General features: G+C 44.3%; 2 protein-coding genes across 5 annotated transcripts in view; one reads left to right on the top strand and one right to left on the bottom strand.

Moving 5' to 3' along the window:
• ATP1B4 (ATPase Na+/K+ transporting family member beta 4) overlaps positions 1-9,377 on the top strand; it is a 16,355-nt gene extending 6,978 nt beyond the window's left edge. For all 3 annotated transcript variants that reach the window (XM_017743115.1, XM_017743114.1, XM_017743116.1), the window contains exons 3-9: positions 2,418-2,580; positions 5,247-5,375; positions 6,216-6,320; positions 6,571-6,767; positions 7,407-7,463; positions 8,130-8,225; positions 8,766-9,377. In XM_017743115.1, coding sequence (XP_017598604.1) covers positions 2,418-2,580; positions 5,247-5,375; positions 6,216-6,320; positions 6,571-6,767; positions 7,407-7,463; positions 8,130-8,225; positions 8,766-8,927 — 909 coding nt within the window. In that variant the 3' untranslated portion in view covers positions 8,928-9,377. The remainder of the gene's footprint in view (positions 1-2,417; positions 2,581-5,246; positions 5,376-6,215; positions 6,321-6,570; positions 6,768-7,406; positions 7,464-8,129; positions 8,226-8,765) is intronic.
• Positions 9,378-10,628: 1,251 nt separating this feature from the next.
• On the bottom strand, positions 10,629-23,675 carry LAMP2 (lysosomal associated membrane protein 2). Of its 2 annotated transcripts, none has more exons than XM_017743113.1 (8): positions 23,528-23,675; positions 22,806-23,019; positions 22,031-22,192; positions 21,040-21,257; positions 20,400-20,519; positions 20,047-20,125; positions 19,093-19,260; positions 10,629-13,269 (listed from the first exon to the last, which is right to left on the bottom strand). In XM_017743113.1, exons 1-8 carry the CDS (start codon positions 23,570-23,572, stop codon positions 13,127-13,129), a joined length of 1,149 nt encoding a protein of 382 aa, XP_017598602.1. In that variant the 5' UTR covers positions 23,573-23,675; the 3' UTR covers positions 10,629-13,126. The 2 variants fall into 2 exon arrangements, with proteins under 2 accessions (XP_017598602.1, XP_008638701.1); XM_008640479.2 differs by lacking the exon at positions 10,629-13,269 and adding an exon at positions 15,099-17,892 and having other exon boundaries at positions 23,528-23,674.
• Between the last annotated feature and the right edge of the window lie 681 nt (positions 23,676-24,356).

A 24,356-nucleotide genomic window follows, 5' to 3' on the forward strand; every position in this document is an offset into this window, starting at 1 on the left:
AGCAGGAGGAATCCAACATTGAGAGCTGACCTGGTCTGATGTGAGAATGGGGGAAAGCTCCTGGCCTCCCCCAGGACACCCACAAGTCAGCACAGAATGATTTTGCCAGAGATGAATCCCAGATTTGCTTCCCAAGCTGTCACAGCAGGCAGCGACTCAGGGCTGTCCAGTGATCCAACACATCCTTACATGGCTCTGTCTTCTCCCTGCCCCACTGCACTCCTGCCCCAGCTCATGCTGCTCCTTCTGCCCCTAGTCCAGGTGCAAGGGACTGTTCCAAGATCATCTCTGTCCTGGGCTGCAAAGATAAACCACCTGTGCTTCATTCCAGACCTGACCTAGCTCCCTAGCTGAGACACATCTGCCAGGGACCTGGTAGTGGGATCATCCCATCCTGCCCAGCTGCCCAACAGAGACCCATGGGGTGAGCTTGGGGCTTCCTCAGCCTCCCCAGGCTGCCATGGAGCTCTCATGGCCTTTCCCAGTCAGCAGGACAGGACCCTTCACCAAGTGAAGGGTCACAGAGCATAGAGCCAGGAGAGCTGGAAACTTCCCTCCTTGCAAAAGCCTCCTTCAGGGCAGAGCTGTGGAGTTCCCAGGGTGAGAGCCCGTGGTGGGGGAGGCTGTCCCCATGTCCCCCCACAGCTCTAAGCATTGGCAGCAGCTTCTGAGTGTGGGCTCTTACTGCCTGCAGTAGAAGCTTGTATGAAATCCAAGGGGCTTTCCCCAATGCAGCACTAAGCATCATTGTGGATCTGGGCAGTCCCCCCTACTCGGGCAGCCTGAGGAAATGTTTCCAGAACAGCTGCAGCTGGCTCTTTTATTTAATGGGGAGAGGGGGAAGAACACCTCCTCTTCCCCCTTTTTGTCGGTCACTTGCTCCCTCGTGAGTGTCCTGGCAGTGTAGATCCCCCACACCTCCCCTCCCATGTCCCTGCTGGTGACTCGTGCTGGGGCTGCAGTTTCCCCGCTCCAAAATCCGCTGCTTTCATCAGCCCTGTACCCTGTGTGCCCTGTACCCTGTGTACCCTGTACCTCAGACCGTGCAGGAACTGGCTCAGGAAGGGCTCCAGCCTGGGGTGTGGGACCTGCGCCAAACACTGCCTTGGCTGTACAGGCAGCTGTGGGCATTTTCTGGCAGCAGGGCTCTGAGGCAGGAGTGCTCCCAGAAGAGCCCCACCGGGGATCTTCAGAGCCCATCAGGGCAGTCAGTGGGATGGGGATGGCTTACAACCCCCGCGGGTCTGCCTAGGCTCCCCGAGGGACACGTTCAGGCTTCGGAATCAGTGTTCTCCCCCCCCATTCTCACTGTTTTGCAGTACTTGCGTGTCTGAGCAGAGTTTAATTTCTCGGCCCCAGTTCAAAGGAGTTTCCAAGCAAGGCTTTCGCCAAGCTGTCGGCCACGGCCCCGCTCGCCCGGGGCAACCTACGGGTTGCAAATATCTTGTCTGTGGGTCCTGGCTCCAAGAGGTCCCCGCGGCTGGCAGGTTTCCACCACCCTCAGCGGAGACATGCAGGGACGATCCTGCAGTGCAGCTGCTGTGGATCCACACCTGGAGCAGGCACAGCAGCCTCGGGCGAGCGTGGCTCTGACCCAGCTCGGAGCGGCTGAGCCCTGCAGCAGCGTTTGCATTAAAATGCGGGGAGGTGATGAATCCATCCGGATCACAGCATCGCCTTTCTCCCCGGTGGTGCCTGGCCCAGCCCTGCCCCGAGCTGAAAGCAAGGTCAGCACCTTCTCCTACCAGCCTGTTTTTGGAGACCTGCCCGGATTCAAGGGGAATTAAGGACGGCCCCCGTGTCTCAAGTGAGTCTTGCCTAGGCACAGGTACAGATAGATTTGTGTTTCTGAGTTCTGGACAAACAAGTTTTCACCCCTTGGGCAAAATACAAACTCGTGCAACCTGGGGAGATGCTTTTCCCTGGAACTCAGTGTAATTAAAAAAAGTAACAACACAGGGATTTCTTCAAAGACTAAACACTTGCTCACACGCCAAGAAAAACAAGCTGGTTGATCTCTTAAATACTGCTGCCTTCTATCATCTGTGGCAGCACAGAGAATGTGCACTTGAGCTCAGAGATGTTGCAGAAGCGTGGGAACAGTCCCAGCCTTCCCAGATCACAGGTTTTCTTTGGTCATGTTCACCCAGGTGGAAAAAGATGAGTTTCTGTAAATGCCAGCACAAGGAGACAAGTACCCAGTGTGACAGCAGTGACGTGCATGTCATGGAAAAATGGATGCTGGGTTCTAAGCAATCTTAAGTTAGAACAGCCAAAACTGCCTCTCTTTAACTCAAGAGTGATGATGGGAAAATGGAAATTTGAAACATTTCCAGATATTAAGTGCTTTTGCATTTATTTTTGGCCAATGAGAAGTTCAGCTTGCCTGTGGGGGTTGTGTTCTGTAACTCTTCCAGGAAAATAAGCATGAGGAGAAGGTCCAGGATCCTGACAGAGGGAAGGACCAGCCTAAGGCAGACATGGGAAGCAAAACCTGGGCAGACCTGGCTGGGGAGATGAAGATATTCCTGTGGAACCCAGAGGAGAGAACATGCCTGGGGAGAACAGCCAAGAGCTGGGGTAGGTCCTTGCTCAAGCTCCGCTTTAGGGGATTGTTGCCTTTTCTGCTTCACAACATACTCACTTGCCTGTGAACGTCCTTGATAGCTTGGACTGACCACCCCTGCCCATTTTTTTAGTGTTGTGTTTCTAACCAGAGCAATAACTAGTGAGGAGGACAAGCAGAAAACCATGTAAAAGTTATGCTTGGTCTGGATGTTAATGTTGACTGAGAATGTGAAAGCAAAGATTCAAGCTGCCCAGATCATGTCTCGCAAAGAAGTTTAGAGCCTGAGCAAGCATGGGAGCTGCAGGTCAGTCTGCTGCAGTTGTGCACCCTTGCTGCCACCAGCAATCCTGCTCCTGCCTGTGTAAGTCAGGGGGCTCCTGGGACAGTGGCTTTGGGGTCATCAGGTTGGTGGGGGAAGAGTGCCCAGGCTGCGGGGCAGGCGTTTAGTGGAGGATGCACCCCATGGGGCACAGCAGCCCTCCCTGCCTGGTTGAGCTGTGGCTCTAGAAAGGGAAAGGAAGGCCTGGTTGTCACTGTCACCCTACAGCTTCCCAGGCAGTGACCAGGTGCCCACAGCAGAACCCACAGTGCTGTCAGAGCTGGTGGACTGGGATGTGCCACCTTTGGCAGTTCTGAGTGCCCTGTCTTCTTTATCCACATCCATGTGGCCTTCAAAATTTATTGCTGAGTCTGGAGGCCCCAGGTGGTTGAGAGCAGCCTGTGGGGTGAGCACTGCTGCAGGCTTGGTCCAAAATCAAGGTGCCACTGCACACATGGTGCCAGCCACCTTTGCAGCTCTGTTCTGCCAGCACACAGCCCCCTTGGCAGAGTGAAAATCCCAGCCTGATCCAGAGCTGCCTGCACATCCATCAGTGTAAGGCTGTGAAATACTAGGGGCTGCTGCTCGGTGTTTGCAGCCCTTGGCTGGCACTGGCAATGTGCCACAAGCCCCACAGCCCTCCCATGCCCCTGCCAAGAGCTCTGCATCTCCTGCAAAAGCCTGTGGTTACAGCTGGGAGAAACAAAGGAAGCTGCCCACCAGCACGAGAGGAGTCTGAAAACCTGTAAGCATGAGTCTGGGACAGACCTTGACATTCATGTTTGCTCTCTTGTGCCCTTTGCTGACCACAGAGGCAGACCAGTTTTTCTGCTTCTTTGCTGGATGGGAAGGCATAGACCGAAGTGTGGGAGCAGTAAGGTGACAGTCCTTAGTGATGTGGGTTTGGTTTTCTGGAGGCTCTTCCGGGTCCTGAGAAGATCCTTGTGAGAGGATTTGCTCAGTCTGGTGTGGATGTGACCCCAGCAGGCTACTGCTGGCAGTGCTAGCAGCACTGGGGCGGGTGCAGCAACCTCCTGTTCCCTGGGATCACCGTGCTCTGCTATATGACCCCCCTGCCCATGAACCTATGTGCCCGTGATGCACACACATGTGCTCACATGTCTCTACAGGGGGGCAGGAGAAGCTACTATGAAAATCAAAATTTATTTTAAAGTGAGAGCATTGGGAGATGAGTGGAGCTGAACTTTCCCACTCTCATCTCATGGGTGAGGAGGAGGGAATTTGCGCAGCCTAGGGCTGCTCCCCTGTGCTGGCTCTAAAGGTGTCCCCTGGGATGAGGGCCTCAGGGGACTTGCACTCACAAAATGCAGGGAGACAACTGGCCACAGGGTCATCACGGGAGGCCCCAGCTCCTGGGAAAGGCTGCACCCCCCTCTCTGCTGGTGACAACACTCCCTGCTGCACTGCAGGAAACATAAAAATGGAGCGGTAGCAGGAAGATGTCCCAACAAGCATCAACTTGATGCTCCAGCAGCAGCTCCAGCTCTGCTAGGCTGGGGCAAAGGCACCATCCAGCATCACTCTGGCAGGGCTGGACATTGTCCCTTCTGTGCCACCAACAGTAGTGGTGGTCCCATCTGCCCTGGCTTAGCCCTCAGTAGGACACAGTCCCACAGTGGTTCCCAGCATGGTGGCCCTGGCAGAAGCACGGCAGGAGTGCACATCTGTGTTCCCAGGGCTCCCTCCAAGCTGCCGGGACGTTTCTCCTGGGAAATATTTGGGTTAGGACTTCACTTTGCTTTCTGAGCTGCTGCATTTTATTCATAGGCTGTGGCCTCTTGAGACATCCTCAGCCATCAGCCTGGTCCAGAGGAAAAACAAACCCATTCCCTGAATGTCTGTTCCATAGAACAGACAGTGGTGCTGCAGCCCTGAGTGATGCTGCTTGCTCAGTCCCAGCCCCAGGGGACAAGAATTAGGGCAGGAGCATCACCCCACAGCCCCATCAGAAGTTTGGCTGAAGACACCGGGTACCTTTGCATGTTACCATGCCAGGAGGGAGTGGGAAGGGCAAGAGGGAATGTTGGGTCCATCTGTCAGAGAGAGCTGAGGCAGGTGGACACACAGACCTGGTCCTGACACAGCTCTGGGAAGGGCCATGCAGCAAAAGGGATACAGAACCAAACAGCAGCTACCCTGGCCCCGGAGCAGCTGACAGTCCTGCACCCAGAAACACCAGGGTCTGTGTGCAGGGCGGGGGGTGCAAGCTCCCACCTCCACCATGGACTCGGAGCTGCAGAGGACGCCGTGCTGAGCACGTCTGTGCATCCCTGTGGGACACATCCCACGGGATGTGCTCTGGTTGCCTTAACAGTGACATGCCTGTCTCTTTTGCAGGCTTGATCTTACTGTTTTACTTCATTTTCTACACGTGCCTGGCGGGAATGTTTGCCTTTTGCCTGTACGTGATGCTACTCACGCTGAGCCCCTACACGCCCAGGTTCCGGGACCGTGTGTCTCCGCCAGGTATGTACCCCAGCCAGCCTGGCCTTGGGCACCTCTGCCCATCAGTGTCCTACCAAAATGGCATGTCTAGGACCTCAGGCAAAGCCCTGCTGGAGCTGTGCACTCCTACAGTCACTCAGCCCTCCCTAACACAGGGTGTTCTCATCTCGGGGCACTGGCAGAGCTGCAGGTTCTCTGCAGAGGATCAGATGTCTTAAAAATCCCCATGGGAAGCATTCACCCTGATGATACTAATTGTTATTCTAATTGCACTGTTTACTGTTATCATTATTCTCAAGGTAAAATCCAAGTTTAGGCATTTCGTAGGTGATGCTGATGCATTTCAGCTGCTGGTCCTTTATACTTCATGCCTTCAAAATAAAATGCAAATCAAGAGTAGCTTTTATGCATTACTATTTGGGGGAGTTCTGGCAAGGGAATGTTCAGAAAATCCTTTCCCTATGTCAGATGCAGCATTTTCCCCATGTTTTTGTGTTGGTGGGGAACACAAGGGACCCTTGCCCTGCTCCCTGTCTGGAACTGGCCACACAGCTGGGAACACAGGGGACCTGCAGCCACTCTATGCAACCCCAAGCCCATCACTAACCCACATCACTGAGACTCTCCATATCTCCAGTGTTTCCTGGGATGTTTTGATGTGTATGGTGTTCTCCAGGGGTGAAATGAAGGTGAGGGATCAGTAGGTTGAGGAGAGAGTTGATTTGTGAGCTGGTGCTGCCTCTCTCATGCCTATGCCTGGCCCCAAGTCCAGTTGCAGTGCACCAGCCCCTGCAACACACAGCCCAAGCCCATGGCTGGTCCACCTACATTTGCTTTATCAGGGTCTGTCTCCTTCTTCAGGAGTGATGATCAGACCGCACTTGAATGGGTTCACCATTGCCTTCAATGTCTCCCAGCCCAACACGTGGCAGCCCTACGTGGACAACATGCACCACTTCCTAGCAGGTAAGCTCTTTGTCACCCTGGGAATCATGGTGAAGTTGTTTTTATCCATGGATACATGCATGCGGTGCAGGGGTCTCCTCCTGGGCATCTCACAAGCCACATCTGGAAAGGGAGGCTCACAAGGTCATGGGAGCTTCTGTGGGAGGGAGCTTTGCCTTTCCAGATATGACTTCCTAACGTGGATGTCCTCTGAGAATTTGGATCTGTGCAGGTCTTGGGGGATTTTAACATGTCTCTTGGTCCCCACCAGCTTATGATGACAAAGTTCAGGAGGAGAAGAATATTGAGTGTGTCCCGGGACAGTACTTCATCCAAGGGGGAAATGACAGTGAGGAGAAGAAGGCCTGCCAGTTCAAGCGCTCGCTGCTGCAGAACTGCTCTGGCATCGAGGACCCAACATTTGGCTACTCTAAAGGCCAGCCCTGCATCTTGCTGAAGATGAACCGGGTACAGAGAAAACTGCTTGTTTTAATTCCTTCCTTTAGGGCATCCCAGTGTGATGAAGACCACACAGGGACTGAAACTCCTTCACTTCACAGGCCCAGGGAAAAAGGGAACTAGAATCCCCAAACCTGCTGGCCATATCTATTAGAAAACATAAAAAAGAAACACTATAAAACTTGCTCCATTTGATTTGCTGAGGCATTAGTGCTCAGAGGGTCTTCTGCCAGGCCCTTCTTCATGAGGAACTGAGCTTTAGGGGAACACCCCAGATCCCAGCTGCTTTACAATGGGAGTTTTCTTAGAATTTAATTTATTTGAAGTCTAATAGCATGGTGGTTCAGTGCTCACTGCTGGGAAAATAAGCATGGAGGGGATGTGAACTGTGTGGGGAAGAGACTCTGGTCACTCCAGGAGTCTGGACTCTGTGTATTCTCTGTTCTGCCCCTGCTCTCAGGCAGCAAACTGGCACTCAGCCATGGGCAGGTTGCACTGTGTGGGGTGGCAGACCCTGCTGCAGGGACACACAGTTCCTGTCTTGAGCAATGTGACTGGCACCCAGAAAGGTTTAAGCCCTGGAGAAGGGAGGCAGCACGTGCTTGGCACTTAGTTTCATGCAAGCATGGATGTTTTTTGCTTTTGCAGATCATAGGCTACCGCCCTGGTGCTGGGGTCCCCGTGAGTGTGGAGTGCAAAGTGCAGGTACTGCTTTCCTCTGTGCTCGGCAGCGTGGTGGGTACAAGGCCAAATGTCTCCTCCTGATGGACCTCACAGGTGGCACAATTTGTCCTCATTTTAGCCCCAAACACTCACAGGACCCAGCACTGCCCATGTGTCTGGGCACAACTGGAGGCCAGACTGCTGAGAGGGACAGAGGTCACCCGTCTCCTGCTACCCACGGTGCTCCTGCAGCCTCACGGGCACCACCCTGGGGCAGCCTGTGGAGCTGGGTGCCAGGTCCCAGCTAGAGCCTGGAGCTCAGTGGGAAGATGTAGGAACAGCTCATATCCATCTCCAGTAGCTCCACAGCACCCTCAGGCCTTGGGGGCACCCTGAAAGCCAACAGCAATGGGGTGAAGGAAGGGCTCCCACTGCTCAGGCAGCTGCTGGATCACACCCTTAGAGAGCAAAGGCACAGTAGGGAATCAACAGGCAGCAAACTGTAATCCTGCCCATGCCTCCATAGCTCCACTTTTCTCTAGCTGGAAGCAGGGCAGTGACTGGTTCACTGCAAACACAGCACAGCTGAGCTCAGCCGGGGGCTGGCAAGGGACATTTGCTCTGAGACAAGCTCTGAAGGGAGCTATATTTTGTGTCCATGTCCTATGTGTGTGTGCGCATGTGCCTCTGGTTTTTTTCTGATCACAGAAAGGCAATGAGAGTCACCTCAGGTCAGTGGACTTCTACCCTGGGAACGGGACGTTTGACCTCATGTATTATCCCTACTACGGCAAGTTCACCCATGTAAGTAAGGGTCTGGAATCTCTGTTATGCCTCCTTGGGAATGAGAGGGCAGGAGCTGCTGCACAGGGTCCAGATGTGCTTTCGGGCTATTTTGGGCAGATGCGGGCAGGGACAGAGGCCACGGACACTGGGATTACTGTGCTCTGTTTCTGTGTCTGACAAACTGTGTGTGTGTGTGTGAGTGTGTAACTGTGTGTGTAAGAGTGTGTGTAACTCCGTGTGTGTGTGTGAGTGTGTGTGAGTGTGTGTGGCTTTTAGGACAGCAAAAAGCATTTGAGAGTCCCATTGTCTGGTGTTGTTGTGGACAATGACCCCAAGAGGCAATGTGTAGTGATCCCATCTTGCTAAGGCACAGACACAGAAAGGCTCAGCTGCAGAAAGGCTCAGCTGCAGCATCCTGAGGGACCCTGATGGACATCAGGCAGACACTCTCAGATGCCTGGAACCATGAACCATTTACGAATTATTTTACTGAACATAAAAGCCCTGCATTCTTTTCTGCTCCCTCAACAATTACACTTAAATCCCCCTCCTTTCCAGGTCAACTACACCTCCCCACTGGTGGCTATGCACTTTATAGATGTGCAGAAGAATTACTTGGTCCCCATTCAGTGCAGTCTGAATGGGGAAGGAATTATCAACGACCTGAACAGTGACCGCTTCCTGGGCCGAATCATCTTCACACTCAGCATTGGGAAGTAGCTCCTGCCAACAGCGGGCACTTAGGTTAAGTCAATCAGAGGCTTTTTCCTTTTTAAAGCATCAAGCCAGCATTTTTTTATGCTAGGAAAAACAGGCACATGGAGATTATTGTTAATTTATTTTTGTTCATAGTTAGGAAACCAATGAGATACAATGGCGTGTGGGTCCACATTATTAATCTTCTGATGTAAACATTATTAGTAAAAATTAAAAAGTTTTCCCCTGGGGAGAGACCCTGCAGAAGATTTCATTTTTGATTGAAACCTCTGGTATCCAAATGCTATTTTCATAAGGTCTTTTATGAGTGATCCCTGTGGAATGCATCTTTCCTGGCTTTAAATTTTAATTTTTAGCATAGTTTTATGGGCATTTCTCAGGCAAAAGCTAAAAAGGAGGTAGTTTATTAGCACTATTCTTGTTAAAATAATAAACAGCAAAAATTCTGGATTATGTGTGCATTAACAGAGTTGAAAAGTGAAAATGGCAGCTCTCAAAATGCTTTCTAGGATCTCCAGCCCCAGAAGCACCTTTACTGCAGTAGCTTGTTCAGCACACCCAAGATGTTGAGCAAGGGCCACATAGAAAATCATTTGCCCTTGAACCTTTCCAGCTGCTCCTTTCTAAAGTGGGAAGATTATTGCATTTCTCCCTCCCTCCTCCTCACTCCAGTACTTTTCTCTGCCCCAGGAATCCTCACCCAGTCTCTTGGACAGGGATGAGTGAGAGGAGCTCTTCTCGCCTGTCACGGTTCACAGGTGGCTCCTGATCAGGCACAGAAGCGCTCAAAGTTCCAAAGAGGTCACAGCTATAATGCTGCAGGAAAATGCAGGGAAATGCTCAGTCCTTTTATGGTTAAGGGGTCAATGTTGGTGTGAGTGAAGGCATCAGTTTATCACCCCCAAAGGTGAAACACACCCATCCTAGTCTGAGCAGAGTGTGCTGTCCTGAGCAGCCCGAGCCTCCCTCGGATGTGACAGAGACCAGCTGCATTCTGCTTGTTGGGGCTATGAGAACACAGCAGGACAGGACACCTCGGGATAATGTATTACTTGGAAAGCACACTTACTAAAATTACTGACTGAACAGGGGCATTATGGTATGTTTGTCCTACATCCATAGTCCAGGTACTTTATCTGCTGTCATTTCCTGGTCTATACCAGTCTCTAAGAAGTGATTTTTTGTATACTGGTGTTAAGGGATGCAGGTTTTGCTGCAAGTTAGGGACTGAATTTCCAAGCAGCATGTAACAATATCCTGCAATTCTGAGCACTTGATAAACTTCCCCAGGCCAAAGAGTTCAGGAGCCCAGTGCAGTAAGACTCACTCTTCACCAAGTATCACAACCAACCATCTGGCAGAAACTATTTATTAAGAACTGTTAAATACCTGAAACAGAGGTAGTTTAGGAAGTAATTCTGCTCAGTTGCCATTATTCAGATGGCACTGATAGAACCAGGGCAACATATTCATTCTGCCTGCACAATTTATCTGCAAGTGCATCTTCTGACCAACACAAACTGGCTTCTGCCAAGGAGGATGCTGCTGGGGGAGTGGCTCTTCTTTTGACATCGGAAGTAAGTTAAACCCACAAGCATTTCTCTGTCTGCCAATTGCTTTAGCTCTTTTAAAGCATTTATATTTGTGGGGTCTTGAAAGGAAACCAAACTCGTGTTTCATGCCATCAAATTAACAGCCTTCACATTAGCAACAAGATAAAACTTTATTTAATATCTATTCCCTATCTGTCTGTTGGAAGGATTCTGTTGGAAGAGGAGGTCCTTTAGCAGATACTGGACCCATGCTTTGACCAAATCAACACAAAAATCAACTGATTTGGATGTATATGCGTGAATAGCTTAGAACCAAAAGCTTCTGTTTCCCCACAAACATCCAGATCCAAGCACATTGACAAACACTTTAGAAAAGCTCTCAGAAACGGCATTAATGTCTACTTACAGTGAAACAAAGCTTTATAAACACAATAATTAACTTTATTTTCCATACATATATTTTGTTTTCAGCATATTTGTACAGTTACTTCAAGATCTGGAAAATTGTACACACCACTCTTCATGCTGCAACAACCTTAAAGTGCTGGATCAATTTTTGACTTCTGTTGAAGCTCAAAATAGTACTTTCTATGTATTTACAATATACATATATGTGTGTGTGTTTGCATCTAGGAAATGACCACATTTTACTAAGATAGCCTAGCAAAAGTGATATTAAATACTTGTCTGCAATCTCAGCATGAAAACATAGCTGTGATCCACCTGCTGGCAGCAGAGAAGCACCACACTGATAAGGGTGTGTACTCATAAAATGCCACCTGAAATAATTCCATTTAACACTGGCAGGGAAATCAAGTATTGCGAGAGCAAAGGTACAATACAAGAGACCAAGACATCCAAACCTGAAGCACACAGTCCAACTCAGCAGCATTTAATTACATTCCTAAAAAAAAAGACAACTTGGTCCAAGAGCCCATTTGTACTGCGGAATCACTTTTGTCAGAATCACGTAGAGTGTATCTTTGGTCACTGTGAGGACAAGAAGAATTGAATATACAGGTATTTCTCAAACATCAAAACTAACGCTTTGGAAAACTCCCTTCCCTGAATACACAGCTATTGTGAGTTGCTTAAACATCAGTGTTGACTGTTACCTTTGAGTATGTGAATTACTGAAGGGGCTTTTCCCACAACATGGATACAGGGTCAATGCACAAAGAGATTAAATATTGAAGCAGCTTTAGTAAACACTTGCTGCAGAGGACAGAACTTTGTGTGCCCTCAGGAAGCTCTCTGCAGACCTGACAGCTCTTGAGCTGGAAATCAGGGTTTATTGGCTGCAAAAGGCTTTTGCCAAAGATGGACCAAAAAGGTTTCAAGAGCCAGAGGCTTCTTTCATTCCATCAACAGGAACCTGATGGGAATGAAGCAGAACACAACCACAAATTCCTAACTTCGATTTTGGTACAGTTTAGATATGGAATACAGAATTGCAAAGGTATGGCATTAATAATAAAGGCATCTTCAAACAGGGAAGATGCTCTCATTCCTGTGGAAGTCACTTTCTTCAGTATACATATATTAATTTCTGCTTTATGATCAGCATTCTTCATGCTAGAAATTGTGTGCTCTTACACTGAGACAGCAATAATGAGGAAGTTAAAAGCAGATTAATTCTATCAAACCCAAAAGGTTTTTACATTTCCACTTGCATTCAGAGATCACAGCTTTTCAGTGATCCCGTTAACCTATGAAAGCTGTCCAAAGGAACTGCAGGAATTGCTGAGCAATCCGTGTTCTCAGTCAGTCTGAGTGCTCTCAAAATACTTTCGAGCCTCACATGGACCAACGCTGTGTAGCTTCTTTTATGTTCAGAATCAAAGCTGAGAGAAACTGCAGCCAGTGAAATTCCAGCCTCCCACCCTCATTTCACAATTGAGCTCAGAACAAAAGGAAAAATGCAGTTCAACGAAATAGCATAGGAGACATTTCCTTCAGCAGGCTGTTGCCTTTTCTGAGTAGCCAAAGTTCTCCAGACCTGAGCCTTATCTTGGCAAATTAGACACCATGCTAGTGCAAAGCTACTCAACTTATATTAGCAGTCAGCTTCTCCATGTGATATTAAACAAATTAATTAATCAGATGTTCTTCTCACATTATGTCAGGGTATTAGTGAGATCAGGTACTACTTTACATTCAGAAGCAGGAAATTCAGGCTGATTCACAAGAACAGCCATATGCCAAGTTGCCAGTAAAAGTCTGTTGAGAGCTGGGTATTCATTTTCCCACTGCATGTACAGTCCTTTTGACACAGCATTCACACTTTTAATTATAGTTTTAGCTTTAGCATTAACCAAGACAAGCTGTAGGCATCTAGAAATCTTCTTGTATAAAAAGATTAAATGACAGAAAGCTTTGTAGATGTCTTCTTTACTAAAAATAATCACATTTCCCACAGGGACACACATCAATGGTCCTCAGAACACCTACTTTCTCTAAAGTCATACAGTAGCTTCTGCAACTCATCTTCAGACTCATGGCATGTTATTCTGTCATGAAGTGAATTTAATTTTTTAAAATAAAGAAACCATGAATTAATTTTTCTTTTTTTTTTTAAAGGAGCAGATCAGGGAGACTGGGAAAGGGAAAAGAACAGGGAAGGTGGGCAAGAGAGATGGAATTAAGAGATTATACAGACTGATAGCCAGTACGACTTTTTCTTCTTCCAATGATGTAAGATATAAAGACAAGAATGATAAGGAATCCAAGTGCCACACCCACTGCGATGGGAATAAGAAAGTTCAGGTCAGAATCAGCAATGCATTCTTCAGCTGCAGAAAGAAGGAAAAAAAAAGCAAGGGAGAATAAATTAGTAAGGGAAATCAAGCATTAGAAACCAAAGCAAGCAAGGAGCAAATTTTTGAGAAATTACATTGTATTAGATACAATAATATATGTAAAGTAAAATCAGTATTGAGTAAAGAATTGATGGAAGGATTGATTTCTTTGAACACATTTACTACACACATCCTTTATACTGACAATATACTTATGATTTGTACATTTATTTGTACATTTAATTTCAGCTTCCTCTAGCAAGCAGAAGATAGATTAGAGAGATGTGAGGACAAACTGGCAGTCTGAGTGTGCATTAGCTGATCACACCTCAGAGTTAGCAGCAAAGCAACAAAAACCCCATACTGATGTATTACTGCCTCACCCAGGGGTCTTCCCAACCCTCGAGTTGCCACCACTCCTCTGGGCTCTAGACATGAATACATAAGGGACAATCCAAGTAACAAAGCAGAAACTTACTACGAGCTACAAGAGACAGCCAAGATAAACGTGCTGCAGTCACTGCATGGCCTGGAAAACACTGAAAAGACTCTCTTGGGGTGGGTAAATTTATTTTCCATACAAAAGGGGAAAGAGAACTACATAGACCTCACTGAAATCCACATCAGAGGGAAAAATAGAAGAGATAGCTATAATGCTACAGTGGTTTTTAATATACAGGTTTTAAAACACGTGGGGAGCTCCTTGCTGGCGAAAGCACTCATTGGTGATTTGCAACCCATGCTGGGAACTGGTTTCAAAATCGGGGGCAGGGCTTGGCATCACAACCTGTTTGTAAGGAGAGCAGAGCTCCACCTGCCTGTGCCAGGAGAGGTTTGGTAAGGCAGGAGGCCGTGCCTGGGTTCTCCAGCACTAACAGTGCCTGACTTACATGTGTTTCATAAAGCAGCACTCCTCATAAAACTATTTTGAGTTTTTAATTAGGACAGAGCATGACACACAGAGTCGATGCTTCCTCAAAAGCTGGCTGCTGTTTTTCATCGAATCAGCATTACTTATGGGAAATGTATTGTCTTGCTTTAGCATATCACAGTCCAGCATACACTTGCCATAGCCCCCTTCCCGAAATACTATACAGAGCCTTTGACTAAGGGCAAGAACAACACGTGGAGGCTCAACAGCTGAAAATACTGAACTCAGATTATCTGAAGGCACCTACTGTGAAGTAGAGCAACACCTGGAAGGGAAAAAAACCCCCAAAACACCAAGAGGAAAAGAATTATGCACCTTATACAGCTATTTCAAAATATTCTGAGAAAATATTTAAACATCTTAAAGAGAGACATGCATTTGATGTTTAGTCATCTTTGTTCACTAAATACCAACATAGACAATTTGCTAGATGCTGGGTAATGGGTCACTAAACACTAACACTAAACATGAATGGATTTGCTAAGGATGAAGGGTGCCCAGCAGGCAGTGACGGAAATTCCCTCTCTTCTTCAAAGGAAGGAGATGGCTGCAGTACATATCACACTATGGCACTGTTACAGGGAATTCCCAGGGTGAAAAAGGGGTTAAGGTTTCATACCAGGAACATTCCATCATTGCTGGCACACATCTATCCAGGTATGGCTACTGTACAGTGGTTAGAAGCTTCAGAGAGATGTCTTCAAGTGCAGAGTTGGTAACTACAGCCCAACACACAGACTCTGCATTCGGGCCAGCAGGAACAGCTTTTTCAACTGACGTGGCTGAATGTGTCTCCATTGAAAATAAGTCAGAAATTTTGGCCCAAAACTTTTTTAGCCCCAGTATAAAAGCTGCCTTCCCTTTTAATTTCAATCATTAAATTCAACCAATAGCCCCAAAGTTTGTGTTTTATTAACAATGAATAGAGAACACTGTAGTAAATTTAAAAAAATTAAAAACCAGCCAAACAAAAAACCAAAACAAGGAACAAATGAACAAACAAAATGCCCCTTCCAAAACCCAAATCCCATCATTCACTGGCTAGAAATGCTTCTTTTGAGGACTACAGCATGACATCTTTAACCTAAAATATCAGAAATCTTGATATTTTATAATACAATAGTTAGTAAACTGTGTATAAGGCACTAAACCAACCACACTCTATAATAGGTTATACACATTAATATTCCACATCCACAGGTGTTAAATACATCCACATGTTAAATGCTGTTTCCACAGACCAGAACGAAACCAGCTATGTAACAGAATCTCAGATATAGGCTGATTAGAGTTCACCTTACTCATTGAGTTTATTTTCTTGAAAAAAAGACAATACAAGACACCTGTTTTCAAATCAGTTAAAAAATGTGAACAAGTTTCCTTAAGAAATAGAACAATCTTTATTTTTTAGAGCACAGGTTGAACAGATTGACAGTTCCCTATGGAGCAATACATACAGGAAAACTAGTGGTTTTATAACAACAGAAGTCAGGTGAAACTGATGTTTTTTGAACCAGTTACCTGCACATCAGTGTAGGAGTACTTAAAACTCAGAGCCAATATACTTACAGGTTTTTGCAATGGTATTTCTAGTGTTGATTTTAGAAAGCAGTTTGCATGAGTCTTCTATATTGTCACTTGGAAACTGTGCACCGTTCAAAAATTTGCAAGGTCAGAAGAATAGTGTGATGATTACTCTTTAACAGAAATGCATGTTTAACTGGTGCCACTGAACATCACTCACAAAAAAAAAAAAAGCTAAAAAAAAAAATCTATATGAACTTCTGCATTTGAGGATATATTAATATGAACGATCCATTTTTAAAATTAAAATGGTAAGTCTTGAAGCTTGTTTCATGATTAAACTTATAGCAGTTCCCCACTTTCATTAAAATGCATTTCAGTAACTGATGCAAAATTCAAGCTGTAGACTACAAGCTATAGTAAGCATTATCCACCCATACGTGCTTCCTTCACTAGTGTCAAGAGTAAACTGTCTTTAAAAAAAAAAAAAACCAAACCCAAACCATTATTGAAAGAAGTGTATTTTATGATTTGTATACAAACATGCCACAGACATCTCTATAACCCTAGAGAACACTAATAAAACACTAGAGCAGCTTTGATGCAGGCTAAACTCATTCTAAAGGGGGAAACAATGTTATGTTCATTAAATAACCAGTTTAGGCAGCTCATGTTATGACATATGCAAAAAAGCCACACTTATCTAAAAGACTTCTTTTTTTCCATGCAGTAAGAATATGTATTACAGCACAAGGAGCCCAGAGAAAAGTTGTGCATCAAGGGTTAGTCTCTACAGAGCTGCAGTTTAAGAACAGTCCAGTTGCACTGCACTTTTTTAACCTAGTTATTCTTTCCATACAGCAAGGAAAAACAGGTGTTGTGGGTCTATCTCAGACTTGTTTGGCTTTTGCATTCTTAACATTAATAAATGCTACACTGCAAACAATCCAACACAAAGTACATTAAACATTCAGAGTGCCAATGGCGGGCAATTATAATGTGAATTTTGACTGGCAGAGAACTATTCAAGATGAAGATTTAAAAACAGCTCAAGCTGCAACAACAGATACTGGCTCATTAAAAGAAAGCATCTTTAAACAATGGTCATTCAAAGCAACAAGACAGACCAGTTCTGTGCAGAGTATGGCATGAAGTTAAGTGCACTTTAAAGTTCTGGAATATTTAGAAAGGTTATTCCCTTTAAATAGATGCCAGCAAAAAAAGCTTGCATTAATTTTAGCAGAAGTCTGCCTTAGGTATTTTAGATGATTGCCAAGGTATAATAAAGAATAAAGAATTCAGTGCCTAACAGGTTTTTTTTGAAACCATCTGGAAATGGCACTGAAGTCTTCCCATATATTCACCATTTGGCAAGTTGCTTTTGTTTGTACAGTCATGGTATAGGAATGATTCCTGAAATTACACCAAGGCAGGAGTAAATTACTCAAATCCTAACAAAGGCAAGTAAGTTACTGCTGCCACTTCAAGAGATCACAATCACCAGCCTGAAGTTCAATCCTATGGAAAACGAAGCTGCTATTGGGCATTAGACAATCCTTGTTAAATACTATACAAGTCAACAGAGTGACTAATGCTCCAGTTTAACCCACAATTACAACAACAACTAAGAAACGCAGAGGAGAGAAGCAAGTACAAATTCTGTGTTGTTCTGGGAGATGCCCAATGCACATCAGTTCAGAATGTGTTTCTGTTTCAGGCTACTATTTGTAAAAGGCAGAAATATCCCACACGCTTTAGGATTTTTTGCAAGATAAAATCCTTAGTCTAGCAATTCATCCAGTATTTGACATCTTCGAAACAGCTATGAAACCCACATCGTCTTCTTAGGGCAGGAAAACAAAAGTGTAGTTCTGCTTCATCTGAGATAAACATTCTCCCTTTGTTTCTCAACTCCAATTAGCTGTGGCTAGTAATTACTCCTAAGTTTTGGGTCTTTTTTGGACTTCAGAACTTGCACTTGCTTTTTTTAGAGTGAAATCAGAACAGGAATCACACTTAGATTTACAAAGTTTGATATCCAGCATAGCTTTTTCTTCTGCCAATTATGTAAGCAACCACTATAATGGCAATCAAGACAGCAAGTGCAGCACCAACTACAATTGGGATTAGAATGCTGTCATCATCCAGCGAACACTCCTGGGCTGTAGATGAGAAAAAGGTTGCAATAAGGAATAAATAAAGACAGAATACTTGCCAAGCGTGGTATAAAAATCTGTTTTCCTTAATATGAAGGTGTTAAAAAAAAATCAAGTATTATTCAAACTAAGAGAGAAAGAACTGCAGAGGTCTCATCGATACATTTAGCATATTTAAGCACTTTAATCATGTGGTGTGTTTGATAACCTATAGCAAGCTAAGGGTGTTCGAGTTTGCCTTTGCACAAGATCTGCACTAGGCAAGGGAACAGCCATTCTTCTACATTCAAGAACCAGGCTTATCTGTTTCATACTAAAAGGCAAGTCTGGTTGGTGCCTTCACTCATTAAGGATAAAAACTGACCTAGATTTGGTGTCAAGAATCTAAGCAGAATGAAGACATGTTACACAGATAAAATAACTATAATTAAAAGAAAGCTAGCTGCAACTTTAACTACAGAGTGAAATAGGTCCCTAAATCTTTTGAGCCTGTTTACCCTACACACATCTGGAGAGTTATCTTACTTCTGTCTAAAAGCAGAACTCTTCAATCTATGCATCTACACATCAGTCTAGTTCACTAAGACTGTGCTGCAAGTATTATCATTAAGCACAATGACCAGTTTGCACTAAATATTAAGAGGTAATTTAAAACATTTCAGTTTTCTCCAGACAAGATCAAGATAATGCAGCAAACAAACATTTTAGAATCTCTTTTTAGTTCTGGATATTCAAGACTGCCTCTGAAGGAAGCTCTGACAGTTCATTCTTTCTCAACACTCCTATTCCTCAGGCTGACAGGTAAAAAGAAACAAAACACCTAACAGTATTCCCAAAGTTCACTTCTGCAAAAGTTCTGTCCAATTTTCTTACATATCTGAGCTACAAAAAGCTGTATGTCAAGATGTTGTCAGGTAACTTCTAACCTATTCTGCATGGCAATACTTAAGTCCCCCTTCAGCATCTCTAGTTCATTCAAGTTTTGTGAAGGAGAACCACACACTTAGTAGACATTTTTTAAGTGAGAACAAATCTTTGCTTGAACTTGAATGTCAGTCTCAGAGCTTCTCTTCATTCCATGTATATATAAACATAGTTTTAAAAATTGGAACAAGAGCTTCTGAGATAAAGTGCTTGTACCTAATGCTGGTGCTTTTTAGCAAGTAAGAATTTTGTAAGCATTAAAAACAAAAACATAACTCTTACCTGTAGCAAACTTATTTGCCTCCACAAGGAATGGCTGAATCCATAGATTAAAAGTATGTACTTGAACATCTTCATTAATCTGAAGAGTTTGCTCTTTTCGGCACATGTAAGAGCTACCAAGGAAAGCATCCCACTTGCTGAAATTGCTGTTATCTGCACTTGAAATGACTAAACAAAGAGGGGGAAAGAAGAAAGGGAATTTGCATGTTCACTTAAAATGCAAGACAGTTCCTAATACAGTAAGACTGAGAAGCTGAATCTAGAGGGGCCAACACTTCAACACTGACTAGTCTGAAAAACAAAGGAGTACAAAGTGGGATTGATCTGCTTAACCAGAAATCAGAGACTGAAGTTATTAGAGTACTTTGCAATAACCTCTCTTGCATACGTACATGACATCAGGCTTTCCTTGTACCTCCACTCATCTCAGTGTTGCAGAGCTGCAAGTGTTTTAGCTTTAGTGCTCTTTAATTGCTGTAGCTATGACAAGCAATTAAAAAAAAGAAAACATATGTTTGTTGGGAAAAAAGTATGCTTTAGTTTCTGATGGACTGGTCTCTTTTCCCAGTAAGAGTTAAGTACAAGTGTTTGATTGAAGATGCTGCTCTATCTTCCAACCAAGACAACAGCTAGTTTAGGAAAAAAGCTTCAAAGTTGGTACAATCGTATTTCACACCTCAAAAAATTACATTACTGAAAATAGTTTTAAAGAAGCCCTCTTAATTTACAGAGACTCCATCAGCAGAAGTTTCAGGAATCGTGGAGTAGTCCCACACTGCTGTTTAAAGTAACTCTTACAGCCATTTCTGCTCATTATTTTTGTTCATACCAACTTCTAGACATACAGTAGGAGCTAGCAGTAAGCATGAACAACACTGAAAAAAAAGTCAGATGTATTTGACGCAGACATTGAGTAAAATATTACACTTGTTTAAGGCAGATACTGTTTCTTACCAGAACCATTCAGACGGCTAAGCAGCGTAACATTCACCTCTCTCAGATAAAACTTTTGTACACTTGCACTTGTATTTTTCTGTTCAAGAAACAAGAACCGAGTGTCAGTGCGCAATTCTGCATTTGTAACTTTAAGGACACATGCTTTACAAAAGCCAACACATTTACCAGTCTTACATTTTCTACAACTTTAACCCAGTTCTCCATTAGTCTTGAGGCACTCAGCTGGCCAGTTCCACCTCCCATATGGGAACAACCTACCACCAGCAAGCAACAGGAGGATTTTACTATGAGTGATCACCATGCAATGCTGTTAAATAAAGACTTAGTTTAAAATAAAAGAAATTACTTACAACAGCAAATGTGAAACCAATCAGTGTGCTATTTCCATCATTCAGTTTCAGAGTAGCTGTTGTGTTACCACAGGCACCATCTGCGACAGTTGTCTTTGGATTGATGTTGATCAGGAGAGGCTGAAATACAGACAAAGCACATCAAAGACATTCCGCTGCCTTTGGAATACATTGTCTCAGTCAGGAACAGTCTTGGGTTAGAGAGCTTGTCATAAACATGACAGCAGGAAGAGCTGAGCTTGGCTGCTATGGAACCAAGGCTGTTTGAGTTATATTTACATACTGGCAATATTGAAGCAAACAAATTGCTTGAGAAGTCTTACTCTTCCCTAACACAACAGGCTACCCTCTGAGGGGAAAGACAGTATCTGCAGGGAACAACAGCCGTAACAGCTAAGAAAGTTCCAGACTTTTAATCATGTTAGAAGTATTCCCCATAACAAATTCTGTTGAATCCACGTAAGATTTTTTTGAAGACAGGTATTATGCGACAAAACTATTCTGATGTCAGAGAGGTGCTACATACGGTACTTAGAAGCAGTTCTGGACAGCTAGCAGTGTACAAAGCAAATACCCTGCATTCAGATTTCACACCAAATAACTACAGCAACTTTTGCTCTTCAAAAGAAAAAAGAAGCACCTTGTCTTGGGAAACATTCAGTTGCAGCCCCACAGTAGCCAGGAAACAAGTTTTATTTCCACTTTTAAGAGAATAGTTTCCTGTGTCTGGATTCTCCACGGGTTTGGGAGCAGTTGTTGGAGCAGGAGCCAAAGTAGTGGTAAATGCAGTAGTTACGTTGGCAATAGTAGGTGGAACAGTAGGTGCAGAAGTAGGTGTATCAGCAGGACATCTAGACTCTGAAAAGACAATTTAATCACTGTTTCATTGCTAAAAGTTTATTGAAGTCTTATTAATCAGAGGTCAGTTCAATACAGATACCAATTCCTTTGCTGAAATATAGGCTCACTAGGAGTCTGCTAATCACCAAGACAGAAGTACCAAACTTGGCATTCTGGCACAGTATTCCAAACAAAGTACAGCTTCCATTATTCTCAGAAATTGTGTAATGCTCACATTTAAATCCACACTCAGTACAACTTGCCTCTGACACACGGAGGCAAAACACACAAAGATAATTAAGTTGTTATAGAAGTGTGACATGTATTTGCTGTAGACCAAGCAAGTGACCCTATTATGCTGTATGCAGCAGGATGATGCACTCATCTCTTTTCTGAGCTATGAGATGAGACAACAGGCTATGGACTATTCAAATGCCAACAGCAGAGGCCACCACTGGAAGTGGAAGGCAGTCAGCTAAAACCTGTCAAACTCAAATGATCTACTCAGCAACAGTAGTTCTGAAGTGCTTATTCTTAATACCCCAATTACTGGAATACACACTTGAGTAGACTCCCACCTTGGCACACAAACAATCAACATTACAGCACACTACTAAATCTGTTCTCCTAATCTTTTTTTCCAGGAACAAGGGAAGAAGTACTAGAGGATATTTACATGAATATTATTAAACACAACACATCTTAGAATTGGTGGATTTTTTATTATGGGACTTTGCTCCCTGCACCAAGGTGCAATACAAAAAAGCTCTTTCACAAACAGAAATGCTCACCTTTTTTACTGACTGTGCCATTCTGAACAAAAGCCTGCATAGTAACATTCCAGAAAATCTGCGTTATATTTTCTGCTTCAATAAAGTAGGAATTATGACACACAAAGACAGTGTTCAGTTGAACTGGATGCAAAGGATCCTTCACAAGAACAGTAACTGGTCCTACAAATAAGCACACGTTTTAATGCCTTATGAAGCACAAGAACTTAGAGGTAGTGTTATGTTTTATATAATTCCCTAAGACAAAGACATAATTAACAATCCTAAGCTCTCTTGAATGTTTTCCCTATGTGTCCTAACCGAAAGTGCTAGGTAATGCAGGAGTAACCAAACTTGCAGAACTAGACAAGCTATTAGAAAGGTGAACCCTTTTACTTAAGTTTTTAAGGAGAAAAAAATTCTATTATTAGTAGGCATTAGTACACAGACAGCCTAACACTGTATTGCTTGGCAAGGTAGTGCGCCAAGCAGCGCACACTAAAATTAATCTTCCATGTGCCTGCTGTCTACCTGCACTGATCAAAGCTGTTTATCCTTCCCGTCCTCTTCCACTTACAAGAATTACACATCCAGTGAAGCCATTTGGCCTGCACTGTTACCCAGCCAGCAGGTACAAGGAACAGCAGTTGGCAGCACGTGGTACAGAACTCTCTACATTCATTACTAACTCCTGTATTCCTCCTAACTTCGAAAAAACCAAGCGGGGTCAGGTACATGAGGTCTGACACTTCTGGCTGAGACTGCTTTGCAAGTCAGATTCTGCACTGAATGTTACCTTTTCTTTTAGCATCAGGAAATACAGCTGTGTCATTGGTGTTGTAGGTCAGTGTGATGAAGTCTCCCTGGTAAGTTTCATTGTTTTTTGTGATGTTAATGCTCCAAGAATGACCTTCTCCAAACTGCACTGCCACAAGTGCAGCTTGTGTGTCATTGCCACAGACGCTTCCATTGTGTGTCACACTTGATGACAAATTCAGGGTTGTGGTTTTCTAGAAGAAAAGGGTAATTTTAAATGCATTCACATGCAGTTCTTCCCCATAACATTATAGACTTGCTGGAGTCAGCTGAAACCTTGCACAAGATAAGTTGAGATTATTTTAGGTTATTCTAGAAAATTATGATAAAGGCTCCCTGGCACATGCCTGAGAAAGGAGCCATATCAGATTCAAGTACAAAAGTACAGCTCTAACTTGGCTGTAAATCTTGATCATGTTGAGCTGCAATTACATTTACTGCTTGGGCTAAGAACATATCTACACTGATACTGGTCAGACTTGGTGAGTTTTGTGTATGGCATTTAAGTAAGAGCAACAGGGTACTTTCAGTCATTTGTATGACTGGGAACTTATTCTTTATTTTATAAGGACTATATATGAATATTCTTCTCAACTGATTTAGTAAAAAAAAGTAAGAAATCAAACACCTTAGGTAAAAGAGCTTAAACTTTTATCCAAGTCAAAATCCAGTTGTCAGCAAGAGTTACCCCCAAATACGTACATAATCACCATTGTTTGATTCATATGTTATCAAGAACCTCATCATCCAATCTGCATACAGGCAAGTAGCATTAGAGGCATCCTTTATATCTACTTCCACTGCATAGGACTGGAAAAAACCTGTAAGATATGATTATTAGCTATTAAGATATTGTTTTTCCTTCATTTTCTAGAACAACTTAAGAGGACAGCTCATCACAAAGCAGTAAATTATGTCAGGACCATATTCAATTTACCAGACACTGAAAGAATAGCTAGATTTCTAAAAAGTATCAAAAATAGGAAGCATGCCATGAAATTATCAGAGCTGGCAAAGACTGAGAGAATGTTTTATAGTCTGTTTACCTGACATAGACTAATAACCTCAAAGCGTTGACTGCCCAACACTGGACACTTTTAAGAACTGGCTGGAAAGGGTGCTGGGCCATCTTGTCTAGACTGTGCTTTTGCCAAGAAAGGCTGGACCAGCTGATCTTTAAGGTCCCTTCCAACCTGGAATTCTGACTCTCTGAAATAAGCATCAGCTTTCTGGTGACACACTGTGTAAACCAAAGGGCATGAACACAGCACTTGAACAATGTGCTGCTTGTAGACCATGGGTCCATGATTTTATGTGTTGTATCAGTGATTACGACTTAAGCTGACCCCTAAGAGATGGGATCGGCGTGCCTTCATTGTTTCCACGATTCCAAGCTCGAAAGACACTGGTGTTAAATTCCCTTTGCGTATTAAGAAAACTTTTCCCAGCTGTTGTACTCTTAAGGCGGTGAATCCCGGCACAGCCGTTGCCGTGCCCGCGGCCCCACGCCGAGGAGCGCTGACAGAACGGC

Source organism: Corvus brachyrhynchos, unplaced genomic scaffold (assembly GCF_000691975.1).
Source record: "Corvus brachyrhynchos isolate BGI_N302 unplaced genomic scaffold, ASM69197v1 scaffold398, whole genome shotgun sequence".
NCBI lineage: Eukaryota > Metazoa > Chordata > Aves > Passeriformes > Corvidae > Corvus > Corvus brachyrhynchos.